This window comes from Anolis sagrei, chromosome 4 (assembly GCF_037176765.1).
Source record: "Anolis sagrei isolate rAnoSag1 chromosome 4, rAnoSag1.mat, whole genome shotgun sequence".
Taxonomy (NCBI): domain Eukaryota; kingdom Metazoa; phylum Chordata; class Lepidosauria; order Squamata; family Dactyloidae; genus Anolis; species Anolis sagrei.
This window is the reverse complement of record NC_090024.1, coordinates 83,160,470-83,172,991: the sequence shown is the minus strand read 5'-3', so window position 1 is coordinate 83,172,991 and position 12,522 is coordinate 83,160,470. Positions and strand designations below refer to the sequence as shown.

Below are 12,522 nucleotides of genomic sequence, written 5' to 3'. Positions count from 1 at the left end.
GACTTAATATCAGGGGGAAACTTTACCTTTACCTTAGTATTCTGGGACACAACTATGTTAGATAATGACATTTGACTCCAAATAATGCTTTGGATCCTCTGGATCTAATCATTCTTGGATCCAGTGCCACTGAAATCAGTTGTTTTAATTTAATATGCACTAATTTGTCCCATCCATTTCAGTGTGTTTGCTTGAACATGGCTACATTAAAGGTAAGACCAGGACCCAATAGTTCCCCAAACATTAACTGTGTATACTGGGAAGTGAGAAATTTCATATTTGGCTTTTAAAGAAGAACTGAGTAGCATCATAGGGCTTGATTTTCAGATCATGTGTGCCGACCTGTTAAATCTTATCCTATATAATTAACTCCATATTACCTTTGGTGCATTCCTTAGGGACTTATTGAACAGCCTCATTTGCAGTAGTAACTATCAACACCCACATGAATATCTCACTGAGAATGGAGTTTGGTTCAGTTTTTGAACTGACTTTATCTCTGGTTTTGAACTGGCTGATTGGCTCAACAAAAAGCACTAACACGAGTGCTGTTTATTTATTTAAATTATTTATATGCCATTTTAAAGTTGGAAAGAGACTATTGGCTTAACTTATATAGCCATATAAAAGACTGTCAAAGGAAAAGCCATATAAAAGTCAAGGGGTAGGGAGAAGGGAGGAAAGCAAGGAAAGGAAACTTTTATTTATATACCCTAGCCAGCATAGTGTAGTGGTTTGAGTATTGAACTAAAACTTTGGCCCCTTCTACACAGTTGTATAAAATCCAGATTATCTGCTTTGAAATAGATTGGATGGCAGTGTAGACTCGGATAATTCAGTTCAAAGCGGATAATGCAGATTATCTGCTTTGATATTCTGGATTATATGGCTGTATAGAAGGGCCCTTTGAAGATCAGGCTTCAAATTCTTGTTCAGCCACAGAAACCCACTGGGAGACCTTTGTCAAGTCACACTCTCTCGGCCTCAGAGAAAGGCAAAAGCAAACTCCCTCTGAAAAAAATTTCCCAAGAAAATCCCATGCTAAATTCTTCTTAGGCCACTTCCACACAGCTGTATAAAATTACACACTATCCTCTTTGAATTGGGTTATATGGCAGTGTGGACTCAGATAACCCAGTTCAAATCAGACATTGTAGATTATCTGCCTTGATATATATGGCAGTGTAGAAGGACCCTTAGATTTGCCAAAATGACTTGAAAGTCCACAATAAACAAACTCAGCACATGTTTTTAAAATTTTTACATGCTATAAGCACATATACACACCCTACTAATGTTAATAAACATGGCATTTCTCATTAATGTGATATCTACAGAAACTTGCTTTGGGACATAGTTAATGCCTGGAGAACAACTGTGTAGGATTACAATGACTTGTTAAAATGTGAGCACTTTTCTGCCAAAGGGGATTGAACATGACCAGAAAACTATGCTCCCAGAGGCTTTGTAAAGTCTACTGATCTCAATTGCCCTAAATGTAAAATCAATTAGAAATAGATTTAAGTGCAACCTGAATGTTCTTTGTCCTTCCTTCCCTCTATTCTTATTGGGTTTGTCCCAGTTCATTAATTGAGTTTATTTTCAATAATCAATATGGTAGGCTTCTGACTATTTATAATTTCTCTCTCATTTTGTTCATGTGATATCTCTTTCTTGGGAAGAGTTAAACCCAATAGGCTCAATTTTGGAAAAGGGAAAAACTTTTCCAAAATGTTGTCTTGTTTCAGTGAACCCTTCCACACAGAATATCAAGGCACATAATTCACAATATCTGCTTTGAACTGGGTTATCTAAGTCCACGCTGCCATGTAATCCAGTTCAATATGGATCTTATACAGCTGTGTGGAAGGGGCCAGTGTTGCTTCAGTCTGGTAAATGACATTGTAGATGGACTCGGTTGTTCACCAAAAGCCCAAATGTTGGATTTATACTTTTCCTCTCATTTTGATTTACATAAAGGATGAAAAGGTGTGGTCCTCAAGATGGGGCTGGATTTTAGCACAGTAGGTTAAACTGTCAGCTGCAGAAAATCTTGCCGGTTGAAAGGTCAGCAGTTCAAGCCCGGGTTAGGGTGAGCTCCCAACGTTCAGCCCAGCTTCTACTCACCTAGCAGTTTGAAAACAGCAACGTGAGTATAGGTGCCACTTTGGCAGAGGGGTAATAAAAGGTACCCATGCAGACATGCTGACGATTTGATTGGGAGAGTGTCTAAAGACAACAAAGCTCACTGGCATGGTAGATGGAGCAACAGCAATCCCCCATGGCCAAAGTTGAGCACAGCCTCCAGATGCCGGAGATGGAAAAAGATGGGAAGCCTTTACCTCTATTTTTGTACTGTCTGTCTTTGTTAATTGCATAACAACATTGAATGGTTTCCATTTACAGTATATTTTGGCGTATAAGACTACATTTTAACCCAAGAAAATCTTCTCAAAAGTCAGGGGTCGTCTTATACGCGGGTGTAGTCTTATGCATGGGAGTTGTCTTAACTCTATATTTTAACTGGAAAAGTTGGGGGTCGTCTTATACACCCAGTCGTCTTATATGCCGGAATAAACGGTATGTGTACTGTCATCCACTATGAGTCCCCCCACCCACCCCTGGGGAGATAGGGCAGATTATAAATAAAGTATAGTAAAGATAAAGGTTTCCTCGATATTAAGTGTAGTCGTATCCAACTCTAGGGGGTGGTGCTCATCTCTGTTTCTAAGTCAAAGAGCCGACGTTGTCCCTAGACACCTCCAAGGTCATGTAGCCAGTATGGCTGCAAGGAGCACAGTTACCTTTCCACAGAAGTGGTACCTATTGATCTACTCACATTTGCATGTTTTCAAACTGCTAGGTTGGCAGAAGCTGAGTCTAATAGCAGAAGCACACCCTGCTCCCTGGATTCGAACCACCAACCTTTCAGTCAGCAAGTTCAGCAGCTCAGCGGTTTAACCTGCTGCACCACCAGAAGGCCCTAAATAAAGTATATTATATTATTGTTATTAGACTACAACTTTCATCTTTTCCCATATCCTGTACTGGTAAAGGATGGTGGTGGCTGCAGTACAACAACATGTTTGGCTTTTCATACCATCCGCACTACCTCATTTACAAGCCACAACCATTCTTAATATGACAAAGAATGGCATTTTTCCACATCCCTCACCATGTGCATAGACTGCACAACTGATAGAAGTAAGATATAATACAATGGCCACCAAGAAGGATCCAATAAAATAAATTTATTACTTTATCAAAGTAGTGAAACTGGAATGTCTGTATTCAACCATGCATCCATAGACATGGATTCCTTACATCCACAGTATTTTCTTCCCCAAATTAAGAGCTGGGTTCAATACAGTTTTTTAAAATTCCTTTCCTCTGAAATTTTCAAAATTATTCTGTGAGGGCATCTAAGATTACTTCGCATTAGTGAGCTGTGAATTAGTAAAGTGTTTGGACTAAACTCCTTTGGGAAGAATGAGGCCAGAAAGGGAGCGGATTCTCTCTTTGTAAATTGGCCTTTCTTCTTTAATCTAACTGAAACAAAGACATGCAGAAATAGAGCAGCACACCTTCTGGAATTCTTTGACATTTGCCCGAACTGGTTTCAGGGCCAATTTGTGGACAAATGATATGTTTGATGCATGTCTGACTTAGAAGCCGTTAAAAGAAATTATACCTTTTCACTACTTGTTATAGTTGCAACATAAATGGACATGGACTTTGAAAGGATCAAAAAGCCAATCTTCCCCTCCCTGACTGAGAAGTCACTTGAATGATATTGTACTGTGAAGTTAGGGTATGGGTGAATATGGGACCTGGTCCCATATCCACCCATTGAAAATGCTTGAGGATATGAGGAAAAAGAAGCGGATGCAGGAATCTTCTGCTGGAAAAAGCTCAGTTGGGAAGGGGAAGTAAACCTGTTTAAGAACATGAGAACAGAACCACCTTATGCATACTCAGAAAACCCTGTGGATGGTATATATTTGTTCAGCTCTTTTGATACTAGCAGTTTTCATGGATTTGATTCAGATACATAGAATATTTCATCCCATTCTTTCTTATCCTGAATCAGTCTCCTTGAAAATGGTACAGTGGGACCTACAGGGTTTGATTTCATGATCCCTGTAGATATCAAAATCTGTGGATATTTGTGTATGTGTGTCAGGAGCAACTTGAGAAACCGCAAGTCGCTTCTGATGTGAGAGAATTGGCCATCTGTAAGGACATTGAACAGTGGATGCCTGGATGTGTTGCCATCCTATCGGAGGCTTCTCTTGTGTCCCTGCATGGGAAGCTGGAGCTGACAGACAGGAACTCACCCTGCCCCCTGGATTTGAACCGCTGACCTTTCAGTCAGCAGCTCTGCCGGTACAAGGGTTTAAGCTGTGAATGCTCAAATCCCATGATATACAATGTAATAGTAAAATGTCCTTTATCTAAAATGGCAAAATCAAATTTTTCATTTGAGGTTTTAAAATATTTGGATAGTTGAGAAACAACTTCATGGTGGAAAGTGTTGTTCAGCAGTGAGATACGTTGCCTTGGAGTGTGGTGGAGCATCCTTTGCTGAAGGATTTTAAGCAGAGGCTGGATGGTCATATGTCGGGAGTGTTTTGTTTGCATATTCCTGCATAGCAGAATGGGGTTGGACTGGATGGCTCTTGGAGTCTCTTCCAGCTCTAGGATTCTATGACTTTGTGGATTCAGAACCCATGGATACACAGGGCTGGCTATATTTTCCTATGTAAGAAAGTGAGGCTGTGCAGTGAGGAGGTGGACAGCAGAGATGACAAAGTAACATGGCTATAAGGAAAATGCAGCATTTGTTGCCTACACACTTATGAGGGGCGAATGGAAAGCACTAACCTGTGGTGCCTGTGACTCTGAGGGAGGGGAACAGCATGCCAGACTGTGTGGGTTTGTTAATGAGAAGAGTTTGTAGATACATAAAAATGCGGTGTGCACAATGATCAGAACTCATTGATTGGACTCCATGTGCATCAAAGAGAAGGAATAGATGGCACGTGTGGGTAAAAGACAGTAAAGTAACACAGTCAGCCCTCTGTATCCATGGAGGAGGGAACAAACTTGTTTTCTGCTGATCTGGAGACTAGGACATGGAAAAACAGATTCAAACTGCAGGAAAGGAGGATGAACATTAGGAAGAACTTCCTAACTGTGAGAGCTGTTCAGCAGTTGAACTCTCTGCTCTGGAGTGTGGTGGAAGCTCCTTCATTGGAGGCTTTTAAACAGAGGCTGGATGGCCATCTGTTAGGAGTGCTTTGAATGCGATTTTCCTGCTTATTGGCAGGGGGTTGGACTGGATGGCCCATGAGGGCTCTTCCAAATCTATGATTCTGCACTTAAAGATTGGGGGACATGAGAGAAGCCTCCCCACAGCATTGCAACACATCTGGGCATCCCCTGGACAATGTCTTTGTAGATGGATGATTCTCTCACAACAGAAGCTACTTGCAAAGTGGCAGGCGAAAACCTGGAATTTCAACCCATGGCTAACATCCATTGGGGAGTAGCAGCCAATAATGAAAAGATCAAGGCAGTTACATCTCTGTTCCATCCCCTGTTCAGATATCAGCCAGCATACCAATGTCTTAAATCAAGAAACAGCTCCCTAAGATCTGCAGAGATACTCACAGGAACATCTCAGCAAGCGAGAGTCCAAAAGTGGCAGGCTAAAAACCAGAACTTCGATCCATGGCTGATACCAAATGAGAGACTTCCCCCTGGGCACACAGAAGACTGGGCAACTTGGAAGGCACTAAACAGACTGTGCTCTGGCACCACAAGATGCAGAGCAAACCTTAAGAAATGGGGCCACAAAGTGGAGCCCACGACATGCGAGTGTGGAGAAGAGCAAACCACAGAACACCTACTACAATGCAGTCTGAACCCTGCTACATGCACAGTGGAGGACCTTCTTATAGCAACACCAGAGGCACACCAAGTGGCCAGCTACTGGTCAAAGGACATTTAGTATAATGCCAAGTTTTTAAACTTTGTGTTTTTTAAATACATTGCAATTGGTTCGCTTCTGATATAATAAGTATATACCTAAAGATTCAACCATCCATGGCTTAGATTTTTTTTAATTCCAAAAAGCAAATGTTGAGTTTGCCATTTTACATTAGGGACACTATTTTACTATGCCATTGTATATAATGGGACTTGAGCATCCACAGATTTTGGTATCCATGGCCTGTGGGTGTCCTGGAACCAAACACCAGCAGAGACCAAGCAGGCCCACTCTACAGTTTTCAAGAGCACAACTGTATTCATCTATTTCAGGATAAGGGCTTGAGGGAGAGAATCTATGTATCTGAGTCGAACATGTGATTGGTTCCTCAAACCAAACCAGCAGGTACCAATGTACATGGGTGTGAAATGAGCAAACAGTGCAGGAAGGGTCAACGGTTTGGAGGCCAAGCCCTATGAGGAGCTGTTTAGGGGACTAGGTATGTTGAGCATGGAGAAAAGAAGGCCGAGAGGGGACAGAAGGGCCATGTTTATGTATCGTATTGGAAGGGATGTCTTATTGAGTGGATGGCAGGTGTTTTTTTCTGCTGCCCTGGAGATTGGCAAAAGAGCAGCCAAAGAGACCAACTGAACCAGAGATTCTCAACCTGGGGGTCAGGAACCTTGCAGGGTGGTGAAAAGGTGTCAGAGGGGGTGCCAAAAACCATCAGAAAACATGCTGGTCATGAGGGTTCTGTGTGGGAAGTTTGGCCCAATTCTATCATTGGTGGGGTTCAGAATGGTCTTTGATTGTAGATGAACTATAAATCCCAGCAACTACAACTCCCAAATGTCAAGGTCTATTTCCCCCAAACTACACCAGTGTTCACATTTGGGCATATTGAGTATCCATGCTAAGTTTGGTCCAGATCCTTTATTGTTTGAGTCCACAGTGCTCTCTGGATGTAGGTGAACTACAACTCCAAAACTCAAAGTCAATGTCCACCAAACCCTCCCAGTATTTTCTGTTGGTCAAGGGAGTTCTGTGTGCCAAGTTTGATACAATTCCATCATTGGCGGAGTTCAGAATGCTCTTTGATTGTGGGTGAACTATAAATCCCAAATGACAAAATCATTCCCCTCCCCAACCACACCAGTTTTCATATTTGAGCGTACTGGGTATTTGTGCCAAATTTGGTTCAGTGAATGAAAATATATCCTGCATATCCTATATTTACATAACAATTCATAACAGTAGCAAAATTACAGTTATGACGTAGCAACGGAAATAATTTTATGGTTTGGGGTCACCACAACATGGGGAACTGTTTTAAGGGTTTGCAACATTAGGAAGGCTGAGAACCACTGAACTAAATCTTAAGAAGACCTGCCTGAGGGTGAGAGCCTTGATTTGTGGTGGAGCTTCATGTGGTGGAGCCTCATATGGAAGAGTCCACATGGGCCAACTAGTCGAACCCCTTGCCTGCCATGCAGGAGAAGCAAAATCAGTCTCCTTCTCTGCCTCCAGTGCTACTAAGGTAAAGGTAAAGGGTTTCCCCTGACATTAAGTCTAGTCATGTCCGACTGGGGGTTGGTGCTCATCTCCATTTCTAAGCCGAAGAGCCGGCATTGTCCATAGAGGTGGTCCAACCAAGGCAGAATAGAGGGGTAGCATGACTTCCCTGGCTCTAGACACTAGACTCTATTGATGCAGGCCAAAATCCCATTGGCTTTTTTTGCCGCCGCATCACTAGCAGCCCCCAGTGGCACAAGTGGTTAAATCCTTGTGCTGGCAGGACTGAAGACCGACAGGTTGGAGGTTTGAATCTGGGGAGGATGCGGATGAGCTCCCTCTGTCAGCTCCAGCTCCCCATGCAGGGACATGAAAGACATAAGGATGACAAAACATCCGAGCGTTCCCTGGGCAATGTCTTTGCAGACAGCCAATTTTCTCATACCAGAAGCGACTTGCAGTTTCTCAAGTCACTTCTGACATGATAATAATAATAATGTAATCAAGGGAGCTGGGTGAGCTCCCACTGTTAGCCCCAGCTACTGCCAACCTAGCAGTTCAAAAACATGCAAATGTGAGTAGATCACTAGGTACCACTCTGGTGGGAAGGTAATGGCGCTCCATGCAGTCATACCAGCCACCTGAACTTGTTTTCAGTGTGTAATGTTCTGATTTTATATTGCTGCGCTGTTTATTTATATTTGTTTGCGTATCTTATGTTATTTTATTTTCTTATTTTCTGTTGTGTTCTTGTGTTATATTGTTTTACTGTTGATGGGTGAGGCATCATGTAAGCTGTCTCGAGTCCCCTTGGGGAGATGGTAGCAGGGTATAAAATATTTTATTATTTTATTTTATTATTATTGTTTTCCGCTGCCCTGGAGAGTAGGATGCGGAACAATGGCTTCAAACTACAAGAAAGGAGATTCCATCTGAACATGAGGAAGAACTTCCTGACTCTGAGAGCTGTTCAGCAGTGGAACGCTCTGCCCCGGAGTGTGGTAGAGGCTCCTTCTTTGGAAGCTTTTAACAAGAGGCTGGATGGGGAAAAGACATGGAAGAGAAGAATGAAATATACTGCATCAAAATCTAAAGGAAAATGTTTATAAAATGCATCTGCGATGGTATCTTTCTTCAGAGAGACTAGCTAAGATGTATAATTGCTCCAATGTTGGAAATGTGGGAAAGAAAAAGGTACACATGGTGGACTTGCAGCAAAGTAAAAAATTACTGGAAACAGATCCATGTATATCTTGAAAAAATATTAAACACAAATTTCAAAATGACACCTCAAATGTACCTTTTGAATATGCCCAAGGAAGAATTAGAAAAAAAATGGAATATTTTTGTTTTACACAACAATGGCAGCTCGAATAGTATATGCTAGATATTGGAAAACCCCAGAGATACTTCCTTTAGAAGAATGGGAAAAATATATTATGGATATGCTGATAATGGATAAAATAACTGTATTATTAAGAGGAGAACTATTAGATAACTTTGTTAATGAATGGCAACCAATGATTCAACACCTTAATGTAAAATTAAACTAAAAATGTATATAGGATCCTATAAAATTGTAGACAAGGAAGAAGAGGATGTAAAGTAAGAGTCTATGATTGTTTTATAAGTATTATTTAGATAGTAGACTGTGACTCCTTAACGCAGTGGTTCTCAACCTTCTTAATGTCACGACCCCTTCATACAGTTCCTCATGTTGTGGTGACCCCCAACCATAAAATTATTGTTGTTACTACTTCTTAACTGCAACTTTGCTACTGTTACGATATAAATATCTGATATGCAGGATGTATTTCCTTCACTGGACCTAATTTGACACAAATACTCGATACGCCTAAATGTGAATACTAGTGGGGTTGGGGGAGGGGGGATTGATTTTGTCATTTGTGAGTTGTAGTTGCTGGGACTTATAGTTCACCTACTATCAAAGAGCATTCTGAAGTCCACCAATGATGGAATTGAACCAAACTTGGCACACAGAACACCTATGACCAACAGAAAATACTGGAAGGGTTTTGTGGGCATTGACCTTAAGTTTTGGAGTTGTAGTTCACCTACATCCAGAGAGCACTGTGGACTCCAACAATGATGGATCTGGACCAAACTTGGCATGAATACTCAATATGCCCAAATGTGAACACTGGTGTAGTTTGGGGGGGAATAAATCTTGACATTTGGGTATTGTAGTTGCTGGGATTTATAGTTCACCTACAACCAAAGAGCATTCTGAACCCCACCAACAATATAACTGGGCCAAACTTCCCACACAGAACCCCCATGACCAATAGAAAATACTGTAGAATCATAGAATCAAAGAGTTGGAAGAGACTTCATGGGTCATCCAGTCCAACCCCCTGCCAAGAAGCAGGAATATTGCATTCAAATCACCCCTGACAGATGGCCATCCAGCTTCTGTTTAAAAGCTTCCAAAGAAGGAGCTTCCATCACACTCCGGGGCAGAGAGTTCCACTGCTGAACGGCTCTCACAGTCAGGAAGTTCTTCCTCATGTTCAGATGGAATCTCCTTTCTTGTAGTTTGAAGCCATTCTTCCGTGTCCTAGTCTCCAGGGAAGCAGAAAACATGCTTGCTCCCTCCTTCCGGTGGCTTCCTTTCACATATTTATACATGGCTATCATATCTCCTCTCAGCCTTCTCTTCTTCAGGCTAAACATGCCGAGCTCCTTGAGCCGCTCCTCATAGGGCTTGTTCTCCAGACCCTTGATCATTTTAGTCGCCCTCCTCTGGACACCTTCCAGCTTGTCAATATCTCTCTTGAATTGTGGTGCCCAGAATTGGACACAATATTCCTGGTGTGGTCTAACCAAAGCAGAATAGAGGGGTAGCATTACTTCCTTAGATCTAGACACTCTGCTCCTATTGATGCAGGCCAAAATCCCATTGGCTTTTTTTGCCGCCACATCACATTGTTGACTCATGTTTAACTTGTTGTCCACGAGGACTCCAAGATCTTTTTCACACGTACTGCTCTCAATCCAGGCCTCCCCCATTCTGTATCTTTGCATTTCATTTTTCCTGCCAAAGTGGAGTATCTTGCATTTGTCACTGTTGAACTTTGTTAGTTTTGGCCCATCTCTCTAATCTGTCAAGATCGTTTTGAATCCTGCTCCTGTCCTCTGGAGTATTGGCTATCCCTCCCAATTTGGTGTCGTCTGCAAACTTGATGATCCTGCCTTCTAACCCTTCATCTAAGTCATTAATAAATGACTTAGTTAATAAATGTCATTAATAAATGTCATTAATAAATGACACCCCCTTGCAACCCTCCCTGGCAAGCATGTAGCCGGGGGGGGGGGGGGGGCTTGAGGGGCTTCAGCCCCCCCCCCCCCCAAAATTCTGATGGTGGTTCGCGAAAAGGCCTTACTGGTGCATCATTTAAACTGTTATGTTTATTCATATCATGATCTGATCACCATGCTCAATATATCCCATATGCATGGGGGTATTGGGGTAATGGAATGGCTTTTGTAGTATTGATGATGTTTTTTTGATGATGATGTTTTTGGTTAATGCTGGAATGATTATTTTAGATTGTGTCTTGAATTTTGAACCTTGTTTTTTCTATGTTGTACACCGCTGTGAGTCGCCCCTGGGCTGAGTAAGCAAAGTAAATAAATAAATAAATAAATAATACACAAACGGTTTGCTAGGGTAGACCCTCTTTCACTCAGACTCAGCCCCCCCCGAAACTCAGCCCCCCCCCTGAAAAAAACTCAGCCCCCCCCCCGCCCCGAATCGAAATCCTGGCTACGGGCCTGCTCCCTGGGGTCCCGACCCTCAGGTTGGGAAACACTGCCTTAATGGAAATATATTATCAGATAAATGATTATCGAACATTAATAGATAGAAATTATTGCACTGTATGCAACAAACACTTGCAAATGTGTGTCTACTTAAATAAAATAAAAAATAAAAAAATAAACAGAGGCTGGATGGCCATCTGTCGGGGGTGCTTTGAATGCGATTTTCCTGCTTCTTGGCAGAATGGGGTTGGACTGGACTCTTCCAACTCTAGGATTCTAGTGCTTGTCCAGAATAGGACTGAATAGCCCTTGGGGTCCCTTCCAACTCCATGCTTCTATAGGGAAGGAAGAGAAAAGGCGTGTGGGGTGGAGAATGGGCGTGTTAGAGAGCGTGTGTGGCAAGGAAAGAGCGGAGAGCATGGGTGACACACACCCTCCAGGATGTGGCCTCCTGGGTACCCAAGGAGCATCCAAGGAGGGCATCTCTGGGCTTCCCAACAGCCCTGACAATGGGAAGCAGCCCAGGCTGGCGGGCATCCCTCTCTCCCTCCCTCCCCTCCTCCTCCTCGGAGGGATTTAGCGCCTCTCTCCCCGGCGTCCAGAAATAGGCTGGTGCCTGCACTCACCATCTTGCCGCCGAGGAGGGCTTGCGAGGCGGCTGGGCGGCGGCTGGCGTTGCTCCGGAGGGCGAGGGGCGCTGTCCAGGGTAGCCCTCGCTCCTGGCCGACCTCCTGCCTTCCCGCTCCCTTTCTCTGCCTTCCTTCCCTCCTTTCCTCGCCTTCCTCCCGGGTCGGGAGCGCTCGCCTCCGCCGCCAAAGCCAACGCCGCCGCCTTCTCCCCGCCCGCGGCTTAAGCAAAGCTCCGGCCTCCCCATACTCCCCCTCCCCTCCCTCTTTGGAGGAGCGGGGAGAGAAGGGGGGCCCTGACGTCAGAGCAGGGCGGGACCCAGGAGGGGAAATCGGACGCCTCCCATTGGGCCCCGAGGGGGAGGGTCCCACGCCATCCTGCCTCTGGAGAGTTCAAGCCATTGGGCTCCCTGCCTCCCCCTTTCCTTGAGAAGATCCTATGCATTGAGTAGAGTTAGTAGACCCAAAGAGACAGAATCAGCGAAGGGCATCCACGCTGATTTTCCCAAACTCTCTCGCTGTATTTACTAGCCGTCCCCTGCCATGCCTTGCTGTGGCCCACATGGGAGTTCTGTGTGGGAGTTTTGGCCCAATTCTATCGTTAGTGGG

At 43.6% G+C, this 12,522-nt stretch overlaps 1 protein-coding gene across 1 annotated transcript in view; it reads right to left on the bottom strand.

The window, feature by feature from the left end:
- ELOVL2 (ELOVL fatty acid elongase 2) overlaps positions 1-12,179 on the bottom strand; it is an 89,551-nt gene extending 77,372 nt beyond the window's left edge. The window contains exon 1 of the mRNA XM_060774809.2: positions 11,914-12,179. Coding sequence (XP_060630792.1) covers positions 11,914-11,916 — 3 coding nt within the window. The 5' untranslated portion in view covers positions 11,917-12,179. The remainder of the gene's footprint in view (positions 1-11,913) is intronic.
- Positions 12,180-12,522: the final 343 nt, after the last annotated feature.